Raw genomic sequence first — 25905 nt, 5'->3', positions numbered from 1 at the left:
AATTCTAAGAATCTGACTGACAATGCTTTTAACTTTAAATCTGCCACCTCGCTCCACTCTTTTTTGAAATACAGTGACTATAAAGGATTTCAATGGGCTACCATGGTATACTCCCAGGGGTTCACAATGTTGAATGGCCACTGCCCGGGCGATTCTCCCTCGCAGTTTACCAGAGTGTCCAACAACAGTGCTTCCATCTTGGACTAGGTCTTTGTGAACTTTATCCTATATCCGAGTTTGACTGGCATGAAGGTGCTATCCAGTGAAGAAAGTGATCACTTCCCCCTTCTCACCTTACTTACCTATACAGTGCCCGCTGTGAAAAATCTGGACTCTTTGTCCTTTCTCTCCAGGGGGGAACCACCCCCTTTGAGGCTAGGAAGGTGAGCCTGCCAAGCAAGAGCCTCCCTAAGGGTCTGGGCAAGTGGGACCTCACTGGGAGCAACTCCTCTCCTGTGGACAAGACTCTGATTCCCACAAGGAACTCCCTATTGGAAAAACAATGTCTGCCTTATTGGAACTGAAAAGGCTGCAGTTACCGCTGTATTACCTTGCATGTACTGTGTGACAGATCACACGGTGTCGTCACTTCTCGCCAGGAAGGAATCCTTTCTCATGATTCTATGGAGGCAAGGCCACTGCCCAAGAGTCCCCCTAGGGGTGCTATGATGCGGGAGGACCTCATGGAGAGGAACACCCCTCCTGCGATCAGGACGACACCTAGAGTACAGGCCCTACAATCACAACCCCAGCATCCAATCACACAGTTACCACACTGGTCACAACACACCACAACCTCCTACTGACCATTCAACTATATGCTATAGTAATACCTCCAAGATAGATCTTTTTGAAAGGACTGGGTAGAAGAAGATGATAAACATGAAGAATACCTTTTTCTCAAATAACGAGATGAGGAGGATGCACAGAGGCATGAAGATGGACCAGTGGAAATGGGAACAGCCTTCTACCCTTCAACGAGGGAATGGACATTGGCTGAGTTTAAAAACCAAAGAAAGACTGGAGCAGCAGCAGGGAAGGATAACGCCAGGCGCAGGAGTGGTGAAAAGGCAAAGACCAGAGAGCAGAAACCACTGGCAGGAAGCAGAAGGCGGCTTGCCAGGATCTGACGTCGGTCGGTCCTCCAAACCTGAGGCGAGGCAGTGGTACAACAACCTCCAAGGGAAGTTGGATCGCATGGTTCCCGAATCATACCGATACTGCAAGGAGCCAAACCAGAAAACAGCAACCGCAGGAAGCAGACGACCGTGGAGAGCACACAGACAGCTGACTCCAGTTCCAGGAGAACCACTGCCATTTCCAGGAGTCACAAAAGGTAAGGGGAGCTACGAGCGAGCCGGTAGGGTCAAGAGGAGTCAATGTGGGTCGCCAAGCACACCGTAAGGGTCACAAGGCCTAGAGAGGGGCCAAGGATGGTCTGGGACCCTTTAAGACTTTCAGAGAACTTCGAGCGCAGGCCTTGGGACCCCATTAAAACTACATTGAGCAACCGAGGTGGACTTCCTCAACAAAGTGAAACTGTTACAAGGCACATAAGGGTCTTGGACCCTGTGAAGTTCAGCAAAGCAAATTTAAGCGGAAACAGTGTTTCTCGTCTCAGTGGGGAGACCACAGAACACCAAGAGGTGTGAAGGCATCATGAATGAGACACAGACAATGCACTGAAAGTTTGAGCTACAATTGATTATTAAAATAAAGAAGGTTGGGAAAAGGTCTATCTTGCCCTAAGCTAAGGTGGGAGTTCCCTACCTAAATAAAACTAAGGATAGTCTGTGTCAGAATGTCCAAGGCAAATGTCTGTCTGTGTCCAGAACCTATACTTGCCCTCACATCTATTTGTATACAATGTGTAGGGATGTCAGCCTCAAAATGATAAGTGTTCAAATAAAAGTGCTAAGCTTCGTCCAGCTTTTTGTCAAAGGCTTTCTCTTCCCGAAGGTTCAAATAGTTCAGAGTACAAAAGGGGGTTCTCTTCCCAAAGCTTTTTATAATTCAACAGTTTCAATACAACACAATTTCTGGGGATCCTTCCCAGCTCTTCTGTCTTGGTTATCTTTCACCAATGTCATAGAGTTGAACTCCTTACTTCAAATCAGAAAAGGTTTCCTTTTAGAACAAATCACAAGCTTCTTGGTGGTACTCTAAATGGCTTTTCCATAGAGGGTGCACCCGGTCGAGGCGCAGTTGTTGGACCAGACGGTCCACCCATTATAGGTCACGCAACTGACACACCTTACTTGCTCCTTTTCCATAGGCACGTTTCCACTGTCTCATCTCTACAGTGGTGTATTGACTTCTTTTCATTCCACTTCCTTATGATGCTTTACCACTGCTTGTTTTGCCACCAGTCTCTTGTTGCACTTTCATATACTCTTGTCAATGCTTGCACATTTCTTTTATGGCTCTTGCCAATGCTTGTTCTATTAATTTGCAAAGTTACTTTTACTCGGGAGAGTCCACATAACAACTTTCATTCATAACAGTATTCTGTATACAGACAATTCACCTAAAGTTTTTTCATCAAGAGCTTTTTCATCGAAAAAATCTTTCACTGAATTTTTTTAAAATCTAAAATATATTTATGTATGTTCGGGTCGGGTAAAGGGTAACATTTTGAAAACAGGGTTGGGAGGGACGCCCCAATACAAAAAAGGAAATACAAAAAAATAAATTGGTATACTGGTTTTCGGCGAATAGTTTTATTAATCTACATTAGGTGAAAAAGTTTTAGGTGAAAGCAATTAGATGAAAAAATCTTTAGGCGAAAAACATTCGGTGAAAAGACATGTAACCCAGTATTCAACCTAGCTTGCTTTCAATTCAAATCGGTATTCAAAGTATTTGCTTTCATGTACATCAGTATTCTATAAACTTTTTTTCATCAAAATGCTGACTTTCCTTTAAAGCGGTTTTCAAGATACTTGTCTTCATCAAAGTGATTGCTTTCATTTAAATCAGCTTTCATTCACTTTTTTATAAGTCTTACATGCTCGCCTGCCGTCCTGGTGTCCTATTTTCTAGGCTGACTCACCGGTCGGTGCATACGGCGTTCCGTGAGGCTTCCGGCTGTCACAAACTCTCTCTCTCTTGTGCAGCTCCTCGCATAGTGTCCGCAGCGCCTCTCTGTGGCTTCACTCCACCAACGTTGCGTGTCTCGCAGTACGGGCCTCAGTCAGCAGCTTCTCCTGCTCACACCGGTCCCTCTTCCACTCTCTGTTACCGGCATCCAGCTTCCTTTAGCCATGCTTCCCGCTGCATACACTCTGTATCTTCTCTGGTTCCTCAACCACTCCGTCTTCCACGTTGCCTTCCCAGACAGAGGTCTGCTCTCACACAGCAGCTACGTGACCTGCTTGCACAGCTGCCTCCATCTTATTTAATCTTCCTGCTTTTAAACCTCCCGCAAGGCTGATTGGTCAGAAAAAGACTAGAATGCTCATTTCTGTTTTGGGTGTTCTGTGTTATGCTTAGTTGGCTCCTCCTCGTCTCTGTACCTAACTGGTTTTGGTAGGTGTATGTATCAATAACGAGAGGCTGTGTATATATAGTTGGTCTCTTCCTCGTCCCAGTATAAAACTGGTGTGTTTTAGGGAATGATTTACAGGAAAAGTAGGGAGGGGGTTGACAACAGCCCATAAAGGCTAGGGGGACATTGGACTCATGGTGAAAGGGAAATGGGAGATACCATGTCTCACCTAAGGGTGCCTCATCCCCACTCCCCAAGTTTCCTCCACCCAGATGATCCTACCTTGCATATCCATCCCCAGGGTCAGGATCGGAAATGACAGCCTTTCTCTGGCCACCTGGGAGGAGGATACATTGGGGAAAGAAGTGAGGACACCCTCAGGTTCCTATTATTGGGCATCCGAGGAAATTCTCCTCATCTCAGTGGGGAAACCACTGACCACCATAGAATGGTCTGGTACCCTAAACGAAGCTAAGAGGACATCCAAGGAACTTAGCTCAGTGGGAAGACCACTGACTGCCACAGAAGGGTCTGGGACCCTAAAGAGAAGCCAGGGGAAGAGAGTCATTCCCTCCTGGCCATGTATTGCATTCTATAAAGTAATACCAGGGGAAGGGAGCCATTCCCACTGGACTTATTTCAGGAGAAGGGAGACATCCCCTGGCATTGGATAAAAGAACAATTGTTGGACACTGTTGAAGAACCAAGAGAAGGGAATCGTTCTCCTGAAGGAAGAACTTTTTGTTAGTTTATTCTTTAGTTATAGTGTGAGGGTTAGAAAAGGGTTTGACACAGGATGGTGGAAACTTGATTTGACGGACATACTGACAGTTCCTTTCGTTCTAGTTTGAGGCAGGGAAACCCCTCATAGAAAGAGGGACAGTGAGTTTGTCTACCTAAGTAATAAAAAGTCTATAACCAAAACCATGCCATTTTTGTGCCAGTTTCCTCCTTCTACGCCCTTATAGCAGTGACATTGTTCCCATTACATTGGCTTTAGGTAATGCTGTATTTCCTTCAAAGACCAAAGAGGAATGACAGGCCCCTTTGGAACATGGCAGCAAATTTAAAATGATAAGGAATCCTGAAGGAAGGAGAGAGAATCATACGCGGAGGCGAACCTCTGATGAAAGGACGTCAAGGAGTCACAGAGCCGCGCAATACTCCTGAGTCAGCTGTGGTCTAGCGGTGAGTGAGCAAAAAAGGGTGCCATAAACAAGAGTAACAGAGTAACAGCTATAGGAGACGGGGACGAAAGAGTCATCCCATCAGGTGGCGTGACCACAATACAGCCTTGGTGGGGATGGGGCCCTCGAGCGAACACTGAGACCAGAGCCATATGGAGGAACAAGTCCTCTGATCCACAACTAGATGCGGAAAAACAGCCGAGAGGGGCAGACCTGGAGACGGGACGGAAGAACAGTCCCACGTGGTGGCGTGAACAAACTGCACTAAACAAAACAAAGGGACTATTTGTGGGAATTCCAACTGTGTGTTGCCCAGAATCGTTGTCACACTAAAGAAAACACAGTTTTGTCGAATGGGACGGGTTTCAAGAAGCCAGTTGGTCTGACTTTGCTTTCCAAATCGTCTCTGGTGCACTGTGTTGTGCTAAAAAACACATGCTCAACCACCTTGGTTTTTACATGTGCTTGCTACCATCCAGATGAAGGTTTAGTTAATTTTAATGGGTTTTCTCTGTATTGGAACCTAGGGGTCCTTTCTGTTTTAGGTGAATAACCTCCAGAGGGAAATCCACTGAAGAAATCTCTTCCTTGTTTTTAGACAAAACCTGCACCTGCCAATACAGAGAAAACCCATTAAAATTAACTAAACCTTCATCTGGATGGCAGCAAGCACATGCAAAAACCAAGGTGGTTGAGCATGTGTTTTTTAGCACAACACAGTGCACCAGAGACGATTTGGAAAGCAAAGTCAGACCAACTGGCTTCGTGAACAAACTGCAGCCAAGGTGGGCCGGGGGCCCTAAAATGAACGCTGAGACCATAGCAATACGTAGGAACCAGTTCTACGATCCACATTCAGACGCCGAGAAGGGCATACATGGAAACAGAGATGGAAGAGCCATCCCACCTGGTGGTGTGACCATGAGACAGCCATGATGGGCCTGGTTTCCTCAAATGAATGCTGAGACAAGAGCAAAATGAAGGAATGAATCCTGTGTTTCAGAGAGAGCGAAGCAGAGACACCAAGCCTCGCCATATCCAAGAGGGAAGAAGGTACCTGGGTTGCCCAGGGAAATGGGAGGCACTAATAAGCAAGAGAATTGGAATGGAAATTGAGCCACAAGAGCCCTAGAAAGCAAGAGTTGGAATTCAAATCAGGCCACAAGAGCGCTAGAAAGTCGAACATTGAATATTGGCAAAGACATGAGATACAACCACAAGAAGAGAATCACAGGACCAGGATGGTCCTATAAAAACATGGGATATTGTAAAACACATACATAGAAGTGAACCTGAAGGGATCACCCAAGTCAATACTAAGTTTAAGGAAGTACAAACAATTTGATGAAAGAGGAATACAGGAAGAATCCCCCCCTGAAAAAAGGCTAAGACTTTGACCTTACGTAAAGAACTACAACTATTATTAGGAAAAACTTTGGGGAAAGTAAGTACTTCCTTTTTGGTGATCTTTTATGTTCCCTTTTCTTTTTGAAACCATAATAACTATTTGGAGAGATATCCAAGTGACTTGGCCAGGTGAAGCCTAAGCCTGACGCACAAGCTGCTGGCTTAACTTTTCTGTTCTTTAAAAGTGGTTGGGCGAGGTAGGTTTTGGACAGAGGACAGACATTTGTTTTGGAGGACGGAGGATCAAAATTATGATCTGATAAGTAGCATCACTGTCAGAAAGGGACTTAACAGGGTGAGCTGGACACCAGACAAAATAGATATGGCTAATTCCCTGATTAGAGAGTTAGAATTCAACTGTTTCACCACCTCTTTCGAAAGAGCACTAAACATATATAGTTAGGGCTTTACTGTCAGCTATATACTTGTGTAAGGAAGGCCTGGTATCAAAGTAAGACGGACACAAGTGATCACAATTCAAGAGTGTTTATTAAACTGTAAAATGGGTGACATAAAAGCCGAATCTAAACCTAAATCTAAGATGCGAGCAAGCTACGACCATCAAATCATAATAATACAGTCCTAGTAGAGTATAGTCAAATAAAAGGGGCCTATACTAAAAAAAAAAAAAATATTGTCAATCCTTACTGCTATGCTACTAAATAGTGTGGGGTAATGTTGCAAAGAAAAGAAAGAAGCGTTCACAAAATGAGACATCAGGATGTTAAGGCTGGGGTCTCCTTTCCCCACTTTTTTTTAAATCACAGGACAAGGCGGGACTCTTGACCACATTACACTCCTGGGATTTTCCAGAACAAGTTTACAGTTCCTTTTCCTTAATATCAGGACCTTCTGTGTCCAAGTCTCTTTCACGCAAAGTCTCTTGCTTTAGAGGGCCTATTATGCCATACACAACAAAACAAAGGTTCCTTCTATTTATCTTCACGTTAGGCGACTACTCTTCACCCGTGGATCCCCCTCGGCCAGGCTCTGATCCTTCTCTCAGCGTTAGCCTCCCTCAGTCGGGCTCAGACCAACCACTTATTGTGGACATCCCTCAATCTGGTTCATACTTGTCGTCACAATGTTCACGGGTGTATGACTGCTCACCATAATTCGAAGGCATCCCTCAGCCGGGTTCACATTTGCCAAACAACACAGTTCACTTGGAGTTTATCACAATGTGGGATTCACTTGCCTTAGCTTTTCCTTGGCTTTATCACAGTACGGGATTCACCTCCCTTAGGTTTCATCTTGGCATCCGTCAGTCAGGTTCACACTGCCATTTTAACATAGTTCAAAAGAAAGTCATTCTAGACCCCTTAGGTTCTTCCCTTATCCAAGTCCAGGTCTCAGCCCCCAGTCAGGCTTTCTCTTAAGCCTCCAGTCTGGCTTTCTCTTTAGCCTCCAGTCAGGCTTTTTATCACATAAGGTTCCCCTCAGTCAGGCTCAAACCTTTCTCAGTGGCTCTTACGCCCGGGCTTTCCTTTGTCAGGCTCGAACGGACTAACACCCGACCGGTACACCTGACGTGTCCCAATACCATGGTCAGGCAGGGTGAGGCAGTAACTGATCATTACACACACACATCTGACTTGCATCACACTTCCACATACGGATAAAAGGTGGAGCACAAAAGCACACCCTGCAATCTTGGCACTGCTGCTTCCTCATGTGCTTTGCCTTGCTCAGTTTAATACAAGGCGGAAGACAGCAAGATCGCAGAGGATTGCAAGGAGGGAAGAGCCCTTGAACCCTTTCATCAAAAAGACTGCATCTTTCATGGGCCTTGGAGAATAGGAAAAATAAGACCTGAAATCAAAGCTGAGGAGTTGTTATGCTCACCTTGTCTCTGCGGAGGCATTGGGGCACATTTGCAGCCCTCCCAGGGATGAAACTCCTCTTGTCTGTTCCTCGCTCTGCGTCTGTGTGGGGAACTGCGTTGATGAGCAGTGCTGTTCCTGCGTGAATATAAGGGGGGTCATATGAGTATGCAGCCTGTGGTCCCTGTCCTTTCTCCAGACCTCTTCTCCCTGGATGTGGCTTCCCTGGGGTTGCACTACTCTTGAGCCTCACCCGCTGAATGATGATGGTGAGCTCTCTGTCCTGCTGCTTCTGGCAGGGGCGCTTGTTGAAGGGAACCGAGTTCCTTGACTGGTCCCTTGTCGTGGAAGTCCAGGCCAGCTGCGACTAGTCCACTTCCCTTGTAGGTAAGTGTTTCCCTTGTTTCCACTTGCCCGCTTGTCTTCCGACTGTTGTAATTGTATTTGTAAAGTTCGTTCTCTGTCCTTTGCATGTTATGTCTCTTTTGTCTGCTCTCTCCCCTTGCAGGTGGTGTAGCGGTGCCGGCGGTAGCTGCGGTAGAAAAAGCAGTGCCGGCAGTATGGAGGAGCGGGGCTGAGATGATCCGACAGCTGGTAAGTAGCCTTTAATGGTGCCTGAGGGTGCGCGTTGGGTTTTAAATGCGGCATAACCCTGGGTTGGGTGTTTTTGGGAGTTCTAACCTTGTCTTGTCTTCTTTTCTCGTTTCAGGACTTTGGCTTCGTGGGACAGAGAGCGCAGCTGCTGCGGCGTCGATTTGGGATCTGCCAAGAAGATGGAGCGTGCCATGAGATGCAAGCAAGGGTCCAGGTAAGTATGCTGTTGCAGGATCATGAGGTAAGTAGCTGGTCCAGGCGGCGTTGAGCGTCACATTGCATGGAGGTGCAAAGTAACGCGAAGCGTTTGCTTGAGGGATCAGTGGGTTTATATAGTCTTGTTGCTGGCCATGCCCAGTAGCTATGTGCTGCCTGCTGCCACGCCCTGCCACACCCGATGAGTCAGCACCTGAAGACCAGGCCTAGGGAGCCACGCCCGATGAGTCCGCACATGGGGATGTTCTCTGGAATAAAGGCTTTCAGCACCTGGAAAGTTCTCGTAAAATAAAAGCACTCGACCACTGAAGTAAAATAAAAGCACTACTGCACTGAAATAAAGTGTGCACTGAAGTAAAATAAAAGCACTCCTGCACTGAAATAAAGTGTTCCTGCTCACATCTCTATATGAGCATGGCACCAAAGGTGCCAGGACTGAGTCCAGCCAGGGCCCCTGTGCTTATATGTCCCAAAGGGACATAAGTGAGTCAAGTGACCCATTGCCCCCATCACTAGATGGTGTGGTTTTTGTGTTCTGGGGCCCGTGGTCATGACAGGAGTCCAGCATTTTCTGTTGGAGGTACTCGGGGCTCTACTGCTTGATAGTCAAGGCTGGGAGAAGTGTTTGCTGCTGTGGTACTGTCCTTGGCTTCTACAACAAAGAAGCACCAGTGAAGTCAGCAGAGCCGTTGAGTTGGGGATACTGATACCAGACTGGTCTGTGTAGAAACCAAGGTTGCAAGCAGCAACATTGTATAAAGGAAATTGAAGAGAACAGTGCATGAAGTGTATGTAGAAAGTGATGCACATATAGCAGCCGACGAGTGACAGAACTTTAAAGCTAAGATACAATACCGTAGACAGAGTGATCTGGCATCACATGGGTGCTCATTTGAAATTCTCTATTAGGTATTAAACTAAAAGGGGACAGATGTTATAGAAAGGAATTGTGAAATCAAAGTGATCCTTCAACGGGTCAAGCCAAACCCTGTGCACATTTGTAAGTCTTTGATACGTGAAGTAAACGGAAATAGGTCCGAGACTAATTGTGTTAAAAGGGATCTGAGCCCGGCTGAGGCGGATCCGGGGTGAACCGTGAGTCACCCAAAAAAGAATATCCTATGAACATTGTGTTAAAAGAATCTGAGCCCGGATGAGGATGATCCAAGATGACAAACATTGTGCTAAGGGGATCTGAGCCCAGCTGAGGGGGATCCGGGGTAAATAGTGAATCACCCTAAGTGAATACTTGTGAAAATCTAAAGAGGAAAAGAACTTGTTTATTTGGTTGCATCAGGCCCTCTGAGTGAAGAGAATTTGAGAAACAAGTGGACTTCTACACCGAAGGCCGAGATTCTAATGATTGAACTGTATCCTCGTGCTAAAGAAGCCAGAGACTGTGCTATGCTCGAGTGAACCACCTTGTCCCATGCTGAAAACATGGGGAAAGGAGGGCAACAGCCTGAACATCCTGACATATCATTTTGAACACTTCTTTGTTTTTGTCATACGATTATTCCCCCACTATATATATTTAGAGGTAAGGATTGGCAATAGGTTTATTAGAATAAGCCCTTTTATTTTGACAAGACACCACAAGGGCTGCGTTATTATTATTTGATGGTCGTGGGTTGCTCTCTTCTGTAAATTTAGGATTAGATAGGCATTTATCAAACCCTTTTTGAAGTTCCGTAAACACCCTTGAACTGTGGTCACTTTTGTCTTATTGTTGATACCTTGCCTTCCTTACATTGGCTAGACAGCAACTTGGCAGCCTAAGAGCTTTTGCCTTCAAAAACTGTTTCTTTGTGAACTCTATCCTAAAAGTGTACAAAGCAAAAATCCTTGCCACTATTACATATGGGGCAGAAGTATGGGCATCTAAACATTATAAGGAGTTTGATCCACTAGAGAGTACATGTTTAAAATATTTACTCAAGCTACCAGCTCGCACTCCTATGAAATATATCTATTCTGATTGCTACATCTGCAGGGTGAGTGTACTACTCATTACTTGCTGTCTTAAATTTCATTGGCAGTGCGTTAATGCCTGTGAAGTATCCTTGCCATCACTGATTGTTAATAGGTACCTTTCGCACCGTACTTACACGAGAGGCAGTGCTACCTGCAACCTTTTGCATTTGACCCACATGAGAGGTAGCACTACCTGCAACTAGATGCAACAAGGAGAGACCAGAATGAAGCTCTAGCTCTTTCACCTACCTAAAGTGCCCAAGTTCGTTGATGGAGTATAAGCATTTTATTACACAACAGATTCTCTACCTGAATCCTGGGAAATTCGACCTATGTAACTTTGCCTGTTTAAAAAATGTGTTTTGCAGAATTACAACATATATAATACCATCTCTTCTTTCAAAGGTCTTCTCTGTCGCTCACTGAAATCTTTGATGCTGATGATTTAATTCACCAAAGAACACCCTCCTTCTATAAACTGGACACATTAAGCCGGGCATACACGGCTATGTGTGAAAGTATTTCCGAAACAATGAAAGAAAGTAAAACTTCCCCAGATGAAGACGGATAGTCTTGTACTTACTCTTTCATGAGTTTTGCTGAACCGTAGAACAGTTGCTCTTCTAATTGATCTGTCAGTAACTTGTATAGTACATGCTTCCTGGGAATTGGACTGTGAAGCAGACTTGGCAGGGTTTGAGAACGACATCTGCGCCAGGATGTGGATCATGTTGTTCAGCTTGACAGGGAAACACTCCACACTTTCCTTTATTTTTCTAGAGGGATAGAAAGGAAACATTTAGGTCTGTCTAATTCATAGCACAATCCTGCGTCCATTTCAAAATATATTGGGCTCTGCTCACATTGGTATGGATCCATCTTTGGCTGAAAAGGGAAAGGTTTGTGTGACATGGCAGCAGTTCAAGCAGGGTTCATGGCAGCCCAGAATGTGCCTGGCTCGATTATCTTTCCAACTGAATATATTGGACTTGATAAATGTTTTTTGACACATTCCGCCTTGACATTGCCTTAAGCAAATACAGAAGATTAATTTGCCTAATTTACAAATCAATTCCCATCCAGATGTACAAAGATGAATTTGGGTGCATACAGGTGAAATAGTTGCTTTTTTACCAAGCCCAAGGGTTGAGTTGGCCCATTCTGTCGAAGAGTGTAGTTCCGAGATTCAGACCAGACTAATAAAAAGCTAAATTAATTAAGCTCCACAAGTGCAAGTCTTTTGACCACGTTCTGGTTTTTAACAGGCGCCCCTTGGCTGAGAATGTGCTTGCAAATAAAGAACATGTCAGAATTTCACATACCTTCTGCTCCACTGCACTTTGGGACAGATCTGAAAAGTTGTTTCTATATGTAAGCAAGACTATCAACTGGAAAATGAATTTCTTTGGAGTCAATGATGATGTCCATAAAGTACACATCACTGCTTGCATGCGAGGCCAGCAACTTGGGACCCTCCAGATCTTTTGGCACACAATTCCCATCAGTCAAAGATAGAAAAGTAAATTGTGAGGCATCATAGGAGTCATAGGTCAAAACATATGGAGGGTCTCTTCTTGCCCATGCTTGGTCTACAGTCTGTAAAAGCCGACCATGTATCAATGTGTGGGCATTGTCCAGTGTTTGCATGGTTCTCTAAATTCATACAGTAAATGACATCTGCATAAACGCAAGGAAGGTTTTGGAACACTTAAACAGTGCACTTAAGTTACTAGGTTGGATTGGGGCAGTGTATGTTCTAATCCATTCCCAACCCCTTGACACCATCCTCTGGGATCCATAGTACTGCATACCTATTTACAGTTTTAGAGAGATTCACTGGCCTATCAAATATAATGAATGCATAGTACTGGTAGACTGTTGGTCAAGTAGCAATGTTAGACCGTAAACCAGAAAGAGAAAAACATAGAGAGGTGAATTGATAAGGATCTTCTCTGGCAAAACATACTATTTTTTCAAGATTAATTATCTTAAAAACCTTACTCAACCAAGTGTGTTTGTGGGTGCCATCTGTTTTTTGCAGACATACCATACACTGTTTAGTGGCTTACAGGAGGAGGGTAATGAGATTGTACTTGTCCCCGCCCAGAGGTTAGTCTCCCTCGTTGATGGTGCCTAGTAAAGCAAATAAAGTGTCTTCTAGGATGGAGAACCCTTTATGAGGATTGTACAAGGCCCGCTAAGTGTCTCTATCTATCTGACTTTGCCCCACCCCTCCAGCATCTTTCTGGGTAAAATGTATGTACCCTTTTATGAGTGCAGTGCCATTTGTACACGATTTTGTAAGAAATGTATGTCAAGTGAACAATGGCCATAAAGCTTATGTGATATAAATGCCTTGCTTTGTCTCGCCTGTTAATATGGTGGACAGGTCTTCGACCCAGCTGTCTCTTTTGCTCTCTCTAGAGTCAGGTGTTTTTTAAAATGTGTTTTATTTGTATTTATTTATATTGATTTGGTTTAGTAATAAACCTTTCACACCTAAAATAATACACTTTTACAACATCTATTACACATCCAATTACGGATATGTAGGTACATACATTCATAATCAAATTAAAGTAATATTAGATAAAAAACTCAATTTCATTAAAAGGCCTTTCCTGTAATACATCACATAATTTAAAAATAAACCCAATCAACCTGATTAATAGTGAGGTTTGTGGACCCTTCATTAAACAAGTCCAAAACGATTCAGAAAAAAATATGCAAAGGATTGTGTACACAATTAGAAAACATACTAACTGATCATGGCTGTGTTTCATTACATCCCAGAATCAAGTGCTTTCATGTCTCTGATTCATCAGTTAATACAGATGTCACATTTATAGAACACTAGACGTGTTTCTTCTCGGACCAATAACTTCCAAGGAGCAGAGTAGAATGAAACGAAATCACATAAGAAAGTGACCTATAAATATCATTAGGAAATACAGATAGACATTTCAGTAGAAAACCACTTTTCACAGTAATTTTTAATTGCACATTCTTTTCAAAGACCACAGTTGCTAAGGCCCATTTTAGTTGAAATGCAATCATATTTTTCCAAGGTTGTTCTTAATTCTAAGAGGATCTTGCGCAATCTTTCTTTATTAGAGCCCAGCAGCCCTAATATACTCTAACTCACTTCTTTACATGTGAGCAGACTGGGCATTTGTAGAGCAAAGGAAAAGGATATATAATACAACCATTTAAAAAAAAAAAAAACTCGTAAAATGTCATAGTCGTATCTGGCATCAATTGTTTTTAAGATTCCATTTTATTTTTCCATAACATCATTGTGGCTGGATTAAAAATTTCTTCAAATCTGAGCATCTCTAAGAATTTGCAAAGATGGAACAACAGTTGAAACGCTAGAACACCTTTTTGTTGAATGTCTTAGGTTAAAACCAACGAGAGTATATCTCTTCTCTCGCTTTGTGCACAACATTAAGTACTTTATCTACAAATTAATGTTGGTTTAGGATTTTAGATGAAAATCAAATGTCATTAAGTTTAGCTTTCATAAGGTTTTTATTAATAATTTTTCCAAACTCCTAATGGTTCGTGTTTATAATTTCCTTTGATGAAATGCTTCTAAATGTTACATTAATTTCTAGTGCTTTTATGAACTGAGATTTGTATAGTTGTGAAAGTTGGTTTGTAAACCATGTCACTAAAAGACTTGGTTAAATACATAATCGGCCATATGGTCTTCAACATTTTATCATGGAATATATGTAAAGCATTTTTGAGCAGACCCCGTTTTCTAGTTGTTTCTTCTCTATAAACAAGCAGAGGTTCAATTATGAAACCGGGATGAGAAAGGGGAGGGAAAGTACATCTGGTGAGTGTTCCTATTGATGGTGTTAAACATTTAAGAATCAGGTTAGTTAAGGGGCTGAGTTAAAAGGATCTAAGCACATCATTTACATATAGACAAGCCTGCTTGCAAATGTGGAGACCAGTCACTGCTTGGTCAGTGTGAGGGACACATGCACGTGACTTATTTTTGTGAGAAAGCTGTAGAATACCAGTGTGGGAGCCAGATGATAGCTGGCACTCAGTGTCTTTAAATTACTGTAAAAGATACATAGTTAATGAGAAACAATTGGTATCCAGCCTGTGCTTCACATTAGGAAGGAAGAGGAGGAAACATTCCCCGGCGGAGGCACGTGAAGACGCACCATTATGAGATCTTTGTGGAAGAACATAGCAGAGATTCTGTGAGGTTGCAGATATCATTCAGATACCATCTCTGGAAGTGACTGAACAATACACATGCCACTGGATGATACTTGGGTGGAGCATCAGGGAATCTTGTCTGACATGCACACTAATAGATATTGTGGTGACAGAAACTGAATGGTATCTTCCAGCTCCCTGAATTTCTGCTACGTCTTGAAGTGAGTGAAAATTACACAAGCCATCACGTACACCTGCATGGAGGAGGAAGAGCAGGGAATTCTTAAAGGTAAGAAACTAGGTAGCGATTCCGGGAGGATGGATTTAGTATTCAGTGAGTGAACACCACATTTGGACAATAAGACTGAAGCATCCAAATGAGTAATTGGAAGGCAGACATATGACACACTGGTGTTGTGGAAAATATACATTTACTACATATCATTTAATGCCCCTCTATGCCTTACTTGCAAAGCTAAGCCTCACTTGTGTTTTCCATAGTGAATTATGTTGCACTGCTTTAAACCAGCCTGATTGTATGTCAATGGACTTCAGGTAAACTGCAAGAAGCAGTCCACTTCGTAGACTGCTCACGTCCTTCACATTTCTACTTAGGCTTGGTCAGGTGAGAAGCAGAGCACCACCTCGCTCAGCGAGAGAGCTCTAGTGCTCTGCTCTAGAGCTCTAGTGTGTAAAATTATCAACATTAGGTTGACCAGGCACTGTTTGAATCCGGTGAGAACGTAGACTGTGCTAAATTCTGCTGACTTGCTAAAAATGTAATGGAATATGTCCGCTCCATGTTGCAAGGCGCTATCACCATGAGAGGGCAGTTGTAGTACATGTGCCGTATTATGAGAACCATGTAAACCAGGCTGAAGATAGCCCGATACATTTTATACTGTTGCCATCGAAAGTTGTCTGCCATTCCCCTTCCATAGAAGTCCATGTTAGAAGTGAATGTACAAAAGTCATGTAAACTAGGGAAGGGGGGCGGTTGCTGTACTGTGTTCAGTCCATACAATGGGACTGGAGTGTTTTCATGTCATCCTGTACTGATGCTGCTTTGATGACTGCCGTTAAAAATGCTTACCAACCTTCCTTGAGATTGGATTATTGCTGGGTGGTGAATTGCTGATGCTCTGGACATCGGATTCCCCATGCCCTGCAGAGAAAACCCAGGTGCCACTGGATGAGGCTTTCAGCAATCCCCAAAGTCCCAAGGCAAGATGATTTGTCTAAAGTAAGGGATTGCTGGTAGGTGCACCTGGGGATTCAGTGAAGTAGCCAGAGCAGGCTTGGGTTGGAGAACGCAGTTAATCGCATAGCTATATGTCCTGGTATTATGTCTTGTTTTGCTGTGTTGTCTATGGTAATGGATTGAAGAATCGGGTTCTGGGACAGGTCTGGGAATAATCTAAAAAGTCTCATCCAAACAGGTTCTTCCCTGCTCTCCAGAACTATCCAGGACAACATTGTCTGCCTTGCTCTAGACTTGGCCGATTTCTGCAATCACTCCTTTGCCTGTGAATCCTTCCCCTCACTCCTCCCAAGCATTCCCCTGTGCACCCTCTCCTCAAAAAACCTTCGGTCAACCCCTCATGTCCAGCAAACTACCACCCTATCTCCATTACCCCCTTTGTGTGCAAACTCCTGGAGAAGCTGGCCATCTCCCAGCTTATCCACCACACTGAATCTGTTGGATGTCTCCACAACCACCAGTGTGGCTTCACAGCTGCCAGAGGCACGGAAACTGCTCCCCTGAACACCCATAAAGACTTGATATCTAATCTTAATTCCAACTCTGCTTCCGTTTTCATCCTTCTCGACCTTTCCTCTGCCGTTGATACAGTCAATCATGCCACACTGATAAATTGGCTCTGTGATACTTCTGGTATCATGGACCTGGCTCTGGACTTGTTGTCCGCCTTCCTCTTAGGCCGACCTTCCCAGGTTCAGCTGGGCCCTTTCCTCTGCACAATCTCACTCTTCACCTGCTGTGTCCCTCAGAGCTCTATCCTCTTGCTTTGGCTTTTCAATATCTCCCTGGCCCCTCTAACCTATTTGATCTCCACCTTCTCTCCGAACATCCAGTGTTATGCGGATGAGACACAGCTCTCCTTCAAGGTTCCCTCCTCAGCCTTTTCCGCTTTCATTCCCGACTGCCTGTCTGCTATTTAGGCATGGTGCACTGCTAACAATCTCTGCCGTAATACCAGTAAGACAGAGATCCTTCTCATTGGGAGCCCTACTCCATCTTTCTATCACACACTCTGGCCGCCCTCTATCGGCCCTTCCCTTCACCCACCTGTGAAGCAAAAAACCTCAGTGTTATCTTCGACTCCTATCTCTCCTTCTCTCCTCACATCATGGAACTTGCCAAGAAGGCCCACTTTCAGCTTCACCGCCTCAGAAGCATTCTCCATTTCCTCACTTTCCCCTAGAAACTCAATGTCGACAGAGCTCTGGTCCTCTGCAGACTGGTCTACTGCAACAACCTTTTTTCATTCTGCCTAACTCCTCCCTTTGCCCACATTAACTAATCCAGAACAAGACTGCAAGACTTATCCTTGGCCTCAAGCCCACTCCACTGGCTCCCAGTTGCTGCGAGGCTCAACACCCTCTGCATCATACATAAGGCTTTCTGGGGCCTGGGACACCTCTACATCCGACTCTCTCTCTCTAAATACCTCCCTGCTAGAGCCCTCGGTCATCTAGCTCTAACTCTCTGCAGATCAGATGCTTTTCTAAGCAGAGAGTGGGTGTAGAGCTCTCTCTGCAGGTGCCTCCCTCTGGAATGGCCTCTCTGCCCCACTCACACTTGAGCTGAATTTCCTTAAGTTCCAGAAGTTTCTTAAGAACTTCATTTTCTCTTCTTCCTTCCCTCACCCACTCCCCATCTGCCTCTTGATTGGCTGTCTGTTTCCTTCAGAGTCTTATAGGGCACCAGGCCCCCCAATCCAGTCTACCCCTGCACTTAGTCACCCCTTACACCCCCCTTAAACCTGCACTTGCACTTCGGCCCCTCTCCCCGAACTAGCATGGCTGGGCCTGCACCCTTGTAGCCCCATTCCTTGCACTAAGCTTGTGGACCTTCCTTCCCCTGCAGTCTCTACTTCAGTAGGGCTCGGTCGACCCGGCATCCCCGGGCACTCGCTTTTTTCTCAAGGGCCTTTCCGCCCTGACCGGCACTTTCCCCTCTCCCCTGCACTTCTCTTTACTGCACTTGCATGATTCGAATGTCACAAGGCTTAATAGGATCATTTTTTGTTTTTTGGTTTTGTCCTCCCTATTCTCCCACCCTTCTGTCTTGTTGCGCCTCAAAACACATTGTGTATAGGTGCATTATAAATAACTGATAAATACATCAACTGTGGTAAATAGCCTGGAAACAAGGAAGGAATGTACCCTTCCTATATGAGCTGAATCTCTTCTGTATTAAATAAATAAATAAATAAATAAATCGGGAAGCGGCTGGCCACTGCATTTACTGAAAAATGACTAAAAATGTATCTTTAGAACCCAAACATTTGAACCATGCAACAACCGGAAAAAAGAAATGAATGAAATTAACAACTAATGATGATTAGAATTAGAGTAGGGAGATAGAAGAGGTTCTTGAATGTACGAACCTGATATGGATGTGGAGAATAAAACATAGAATGAGTGCCCTACTGTCTTGTTTTGTCCACCCTCACCCCTTACCCGAGCACTAAATGTCCGATCTGATTGAAAATACTTTGTCTCACCTTGTATCCTAGTACATGATATTTTGTAGGATTTACTTTCTTTCGTATGTGTTGTGGTGAATCGTGGAACTGTGATCCCCACAAGAGACTCACCCAGGACTACCTGGCCGGGGTAGCAGCGCTGCCCACTGGAGCAGGATGACGACAGCAGTGGCACAGCTCACGGTACATGGAGGAACAATGCGGAATCCACCTCTCTGCATGCCTGTGCGGGAAAACGGGGAGCAGGGACAGTGGCGTTCACCGCTCTGAGGGATGGCACTGAAAGAGAGACACTGATACAAGTCCAGTATGTTTGCAACACCATAGAACATGTTGGAATATCCAAGTTTGAAACCCCAAAGAACAACTTAAAAGAATGTAAGGGTGTACCTAAATTAATAAAATAAAAACCCTGAGCCCCAAGGATCGAACAAATAATATTTAAAAAGTGGCCTATGATAGAAGAAGAATAAATAAAGGAAATAAAGAAAGAGAAATCATGATTAAAACAACAAAAGTCCAACTGGCCAATCAGGAGAGGGAACCTAACACAAGAGTACCAGAATGGAAACACCCTCCCAGCTAATCCTGTAAGCAGGATTTTCCACCAATAAGCAGCCAATAGGATGAGGAGCAGTCAGGCTATAAAAGCTAGGCCAGCTCTCTCTGAACTTGTCCCAGTCGGGATAGGTTCCATGTACTTCTCTCTGGACGCTGCTGAAGGGAAGAGGAGCTGTATATCCTGAAGGAGGAGATACTGCCTGTTTGAAGGAGCCTGACAGCCCTGGAGCACTGTCTGCCTGAAAGCTGCCGAAGAGACTGGAGAAAACGGATCCACCCAATGTGAAAAAAGAGAGCACATAGCCAAAAGGGTGGAAGAGATGACCTGCCTGAGACGCCTAAGAAGAGGGTGAGGAAACGGACTGACCCAGGGAGAAAAGTGAGAGTAACCCTGCAAAACCATCTAAGCCAGGAAGGTGGAAGAGCTGACTCGCCTGATAAGCCTGGTAAAAGGCTAAGGCAAAACCTTGCTAAAACTCTGGTAGAGAGACCAGGACAGAAACAGCACCCGTGAAGAGAAGAGGGGCAGATCAAGTCAGCTGAAGGGAAGAGGCACAACACCAAAGATCCCCTGAGGAGGAAAGGGGCATGAATCCAGGTACCTTCATAATTTGTTGAGCAAAGCTAGAGAGAGCAATGAATCAACCAGAAGACTGAAATAACGAAACATAAAATCAGGACTCAGCTGATCCCTCTTCTAAGAGGACCTGCACCTGAAAGGCAAGCACAGGACCCATGTTGACTTCTTTGCCTAAGTGGCCCTTTTGCTTGTCTACCCGAGGAGGCCTGGGAGAAGGCATCTCTCAATTAATGGACTTTGTTATATTAGGGAAAGACTTTGAGTTAGAGATTTTACCCCCAACCCTTTTCCGCTTAAAGGACTAAGTTATTTTTCACATTTCACCCCATAATTTATCAATTTTGACAACTCATTATTTTAAGGAACATTTGAGTCAGGAAACCTTTATTTTAAGTTAAGGATACAACACAAAAGTTATTTTCCTCCCAATACGACCTTTCTGTGATAAAAGTACATGTCTCTTTCATAAACACTTATTGCAAAAATCAAAGCACTTGCTGTATGCCACAAGATAGTTCTTGGTAAGGCAAATATTTTTCTCACAAAACAAAAGTTCATAAACCAAGGAAAGTGTTCTCTTCAGGATATAAAGAAATTATTAGCATACACGATTTTTTCTTCCAACTGAATACTTTTGTCAGAATAACAAACAATGCATTCTTGTAAAGCAACAGTTTGTCAAAATGATAATAGTGGTAACACTTTCTTTCTACCACACCTTTTGTCACAAACACATTGTTTCAATACATCTTCTTATTTCCTGGTCAACTCGCCTGCCAGAACTAACTACTATTGATCCCTTTCCTGGTTTACTCGCCTGCAAGGGTAAAAACTCCTATAACTAGAATTGTTCCGAGTGGCAATATTTGTTCCAAGATTCTCCACACCAGTATTCCATATGAGGAGGGTTGAACAATGGTTGCCTCTTTTTTTATAGCTTCTTGACTATATGGCTTACAGGTTTCCCCCAATTGGTGTCCCACAAAAGATGAATGTGTCCTTGTTGCTTCTGTGCAATTTCTTTACAGCATTGTGGCTGTTGGCATTGTGAGTTATAGGTTTCCCCTAATTGGTGTCCATAAAAGAGAAAGGACACTGTTGTTTCTTCTGTGCTGTTTCTTCACACCCTCTAGTATGTTGGCAATGCGGATTATAGGTTTCTCCCAATTGGTGTCCCATGAATTGAGAATTATGCCCTGGTTGCTGTTGTATTACTTTCTTTATTCTGTATTCAAAATTGTCACCTGTTATCAAATGGCCTTCTCAGAGTGCTCTCGAGCCACCTTTGGGTTTAGGCCAACTCAACAGTCTTGTTTGGCGTCTTCGCTTCTTGGTTAGCTGATGTGGCACACCTCCCATGTCCTGTCCGCTCTGCTGACAATGTCTGCCTAACTCCAGTGGACAGCTTCTTCCTTCTCCGAAGCTCCGCCAGCTTCGGTGATTCTCTGCTTCTTCTTACACACTGCAGTGATGCTGGCCTGAATGGGAGCCTGTCTCCCTTTCAGCTGGCCTTCCCTCTCCAATGCTGCTTCTTGCTACATACAATGTGCACTGTCACACGGCTTCCCTTTGTGCATGGGCACCAGCTGGGCTTCCTGCTGCTTCCACAGTGACCTCAGTACTCTGGTCTCCTTCAGCTACATCGTCCACACCACCTCTCCTCAGTTGAAATTCATTTCTCAATTTAAATGTTCCGCTCAGCTGTTTTCCGCTCCAACAACTAGACCGGTCATTCTGATCAATCTAGGCAATAGCAGTCTGGATCATTACTAACTCTGAGCCCTCTTACTCATTCCAGTATCGCAGGCATTATGGATCTTGAAGTCCACAGTGGTTTTAGTCTTTTGATATTTAGTTAGTTCATAATGTTTTGTAAATTGAGAGTTGTCAGAGTTAGGGAATGTTGTAAAAAGGTTTGTGTTCTAACACTGGAGTTAGGATCTCTACTTAAGACAGTATCATGACAATCCGAGGATGTTAAAGCTAAGTCCTGAACTCTCAAGGTACACACCTTATTCTGGTTAGATTACTTTTCATAGCATTTTCTTTGGGTAGTTTCATGGGAGGGAATTGAACAATGACAGCATGCCTTTAGGTATTTGGGAATTATAGGATTATCAACCTCCACAAAGGATGAATGTAGAAGTCACCACTTCCCCTTGGCAGAAATCTCCTCCCATGTGATACTCTTGCCTAATGTCACCCGCAGTGTTAGGATCAGGGAGCGGCTGCCTTCCCCTGGCCACATGGGAGGAGACTTTAGCCTGGGGTCTAGGAATGACTGCAGGATTCATCAACTGACTCTTTTTCTTCATAGGTGACAGGTACCCTACCTTTGTGTTATTCACACAGCGATGGACTTCTAAATCATTTGTGTCCGAAGACTTCACTTTTTTCCTCAAACCCTGTTTGGGCCTTTTCAACAAAAACCTCTTTATTAAGCAAGTATAAGACAAAATCCTGAGCCCCTTCTTTTTGCCTTATCACCACAGTGTCTGTTGTCCCAGACTCTTCCCTAACCCCATCTCTGGACCTGGACCATTCTGTATATTGGGTAGCGCACGGGGGGAAAATTAACTGTGGTGGAATTCATTCGGAAGGAAGCACATTTAGCGGGAAACAGGACTACAACATTGAAAAGTTTATCTGAGATCACGGGAAACGGGTAGGAGCGGAGCTCGTGTTGCTTCACACAAAACTCTGTCAGCATCAAGACCTATTATGGTCAGAGGCTGGTGGGGTCGAGATAGCTCATGCTGACATCTATAGCTTCGTTATTCATAGAGTGGCATGGAAAAACTCCTAAATCACCCACTCTTTGTGTTCCCCTGCGAGAATGGATCGTAGAGAAGGAAGTCCAGCCAATTAATGCACACACATTACTCTCCCAAACCATGTACGTTCCTTGACAAATGTCACTATTTTACCAAAGACAACTTAGTATTCACCCCGGATCCCCGTCAGCTGGGCTCAGATCCCTTTAATACAATGATCGTCACTTTGTATCCCCCTCTTCCGGATATTATTTCTCGGGAGACTCACGGTTCACAACGGTCCCCCCTCAGCCAGGCTCAGATCCACTTCTTAATATAATTAGTCTGCCTCAGCCGGGTTCAGACCAATTTCAGTTAGCATCGAGTATCAAAGACTTTCGAATGTGCACAGGGATTGGCTTGACCCGTTGCAGGACCACTTCGATTTTGCAATTCCTTTTTACAATTGCCACCCTTCAGTTGGATACCTAACAGACCTTCGAATGAGCACCCACGTAGCGCCGGACCACTCAGTTTACATTATCTGTCTTGGCTTCAAAAGTTCAGTCACTCATCTGCTGTTTAATTATATTTGCGTCAGTTGTCACACACAATTCACACTGTTTTCTTCAGCTTTCTCTATACAACATTGCTGCTTGCAACCTTGGCTTCAACACAGGCCGGTCTGGCATCAGTCTCCCCAACTCACCAGCTGTGCTGACTTCATGGGTGCTGCTTTGTTGTGGGAGCCAAGAACAGTACTGCAGCAGTAAACATTCCTCCCGGCGTTGGCTATCTATGCAGGAGAGCCCCGGGTACCTCTGACACACTGTGCAGGTTTCCTCAGCTCATGAAAGTAACAGTCTTTCTCTGACAAGGTCAAGGGCACTTGCTTCCTTGTAACCCTCTTCGGTCTTGCTGTTTTCTCCTTGTATTAAACTGCCATCTTGGAACTGCTGCTTCCTTGTGTGCTTTGCCTTGCTCCGAGTGTGCTTTTGTGCTCTGCCTTTCATCCATGTGGGGAAGTGTGATGGAAGACAGGTGTGTGTAATGATCAGTAATTGCCTGACCCTGCCTGACCATTTTATTGGGACATGTCAGGTATACGGCTCATGTGTTAGTCTGTTTTCTATGACAGTGAGCTGTGTGTGAGAAAGAGTATGTGTCGGGAAAGAAGGTCGGGGTTGAATTCCTAGATATCCTACCTGGTAGGATGGGGGAAAAGATGTTTCATGGAAGGGGATACCACGTCTCACCATACAGTGTCCCACTCCCCGAAGACCCCTCATCCAGGTGATCCTCCCGGACTGGTCCACCCCCAGGAACTAGATCCAAAAGAGATGGCCGTGTCCTGGCCACCTGGATGACAGATCCTCAGGGACTAGTGGTTGAGACACCTTCAGGTTTCTCACACACATGATGATATTCTTGACTCATAACCCTGCCATTCTGAATTTGGCACCCGACCAGCAGCAAGGGGAGATACCAATGTCTATCTCCACACAGCACTGCACCAGAAAGAGTGCAGTATGATTGAGTACCGATTCAACCACAAGCAAAGCATCCACATACAACCAGTTCACTCCAATATGATCACTCACCAGCCCCCTCAAGATTATTTCCCGTCCTAGACACCATTCATTGACAATTATCCAGGATGCCCTTCTTCAACAGATGGTTGGAAGCGGCTGTACACAGTGTTATACGGTGCGGTTTGGCTATTGCATGTTCCGCTGTGAGGTGCTTTACTCTAGCTCTAACTTCTTCCAGATCGGTGCACCTTTCTACAGTTCCTCCTGCTCTCGCTGCAGCACTTGTAGTGCCTGTTGCCAGCTGCCGCATGGACAAAGGGGTCAGCCCAGACTCTCCAATCTGGGGGGTTGGAGTGGGTGGTTCTATCTGTTGTAATGCTCAGGCTGGTGGTGGCTGAAATTCTGAAAATGTGGAAGTGACCAGGTGGTGACAAGTGTAAGAGATTGCAGTGGTTCGTAAGAGACGCAGTGAGGATTTGGTGCCACTCTTTTAATAGCAGAGTCAGCGCTCCGTTCAAATACTACTGGTCTACTAGTATATTACCGCTATTACTACTGTCAACACATTAACACAATTATTCTTTTTTGTTGTTTTTGTGCAAGCTTTTTAGACAACGTGTCTGGTCGCGGTGAGACCTCAGTTAATTAATTTACAGAAGTGCAGTCAAGCAGTGATACTGTGCTGAGAGGCTGTGTTGTGTGGAAGCGGTATACCTGCTATCTGTACCCCCTTCTTTAGCTGTTGTATTGGAGCAGCAGAAGTATTAGGAGCATCTACTTTACATCTCTGTTTGATGCTGCACCTGGATACAGAGGGGCGGTAATAAAATCCACTTCTCACGCGGAAGCACTCTGAGGTGCGTTGGAAGTGGAGTTCCTGTACTTCACAGCCAACTGCAGGCTGCAGTTCCTGTACTTCACAGCCAGTTTTCACAAAGCAAGTTTCTGCCTTAATCAGACATGTATGTCCTATGCAGCAAGGTGGGAATTCGTAGTAGGGGGTTAACATGGGTGGCTAAGCTGTCCCCATAAAGCATTTTGGCAGTCTTGGTATCACCCGGACTTTGGACGCAGCAATACTCTCTTTGCTATTGCAGATATTGGCTCTGGAAATAAAATAAATTACTTTGGCAAAACACCTTATAGACTGCCAGCGAAGCCCAGGAATTTGGAGAAGGAGGGGATAACAGCTATATCCTCTAATCAGGAGGAGGATCCAGGATCTGCCTGTGAAATTGTTCATCCAGTGATTGATACAGTTTCTGATGTTTCAATGCTGGCCCCCACCTTAGCTCAAGAATTGGCACGGAGAGCGAAATATCCTCCAGACCCGTGGCTTACTCCCAATATGAGGTTCAAACTGGGTGGGGAGCTCCTCTCCTTTTCCTTGCAAAATTGATAGGCTGATATGGAAAAGTCTCTGGAGTATTTTGGGCCAATTGATGCTTCCACATGTTTTACCACCTGTAGAAGCAGCTGCAGAAAACAGAGGAGAAAGTGTTCAATGTGAAGATGCTCGCTGCAGCTCGGTTCTGTTAAACAATGAGTGGATGAACTACCAAACATCTCGTATGTGACAGGGGCGAGATTCGGAGGGGTCAGCGTTAGCAGCTTTGGACTCTGTGTTAAACCTTTTGGTTAGGTCTTTTGAAATCATAAATCATGATGTTCGTGATGTAAAAGATATTTTAAGATCACAGAGTTAAAATAACATTTTTAAAAAATTGTTTCTGGAAGGTTTCATCATTGCACAGAGCAGGACATCGGGCACCCTTGTTTTGCTGTTGCATAAAAAGGCCATAGGAACCAATGAAGCTGATGTTTCTGGTAAATAATGTTAATATCAATGAGGAAAATGCATGCTGTGCAATATCAGAA

At 44.4% G+C, this 25905-nt stretch overlaps 1 protein-coding gene across 1 annotated transcript in view; it reads right to left on the bottom strand.

Moving 5' to 3' along the window:
• PIK3C2G (phosphatidylinositol-4-phosphate 3-kinase catalytic subunit type 2 gamma) overlaps nucleotides 1-25905 on the bottom strand; it is a 3221975-nt gene that overhangs the window by 476829 nt on the left and 2719241 nt on the right. The window contains exon 27 of the mRNA XM_069628394.1: nucleotides 11272-11464. Within this exon, the coding sequence (XP_069484495.1) occupies nucleotides 11272-11464 (193 nt within the window). The remainder of the gene's footprint in view (nucleotides 1-11271; nucleotides 11465-25905) is intronic.

The sequence above is a fragment of the Ambystoma mexicanum genome, chromosome 12, assembly GCF_040938575.1.
Source record: "Ambystoma mexicanum isolate Mex_15411 chromosome 12, UKY_AmexF1_1, whole genome shotgun sequence".
In the NCBI taxonomy this organism is placed as follows: Eukaryota; Metazoa; Chordata; class Amphibia; order Caudata; family Ambystomatidae; genus Ambystoma; species Ambystoma mexicanum.
This window is presented reverse-complemented; position numbering and strand designations above follow the sequence as displayed.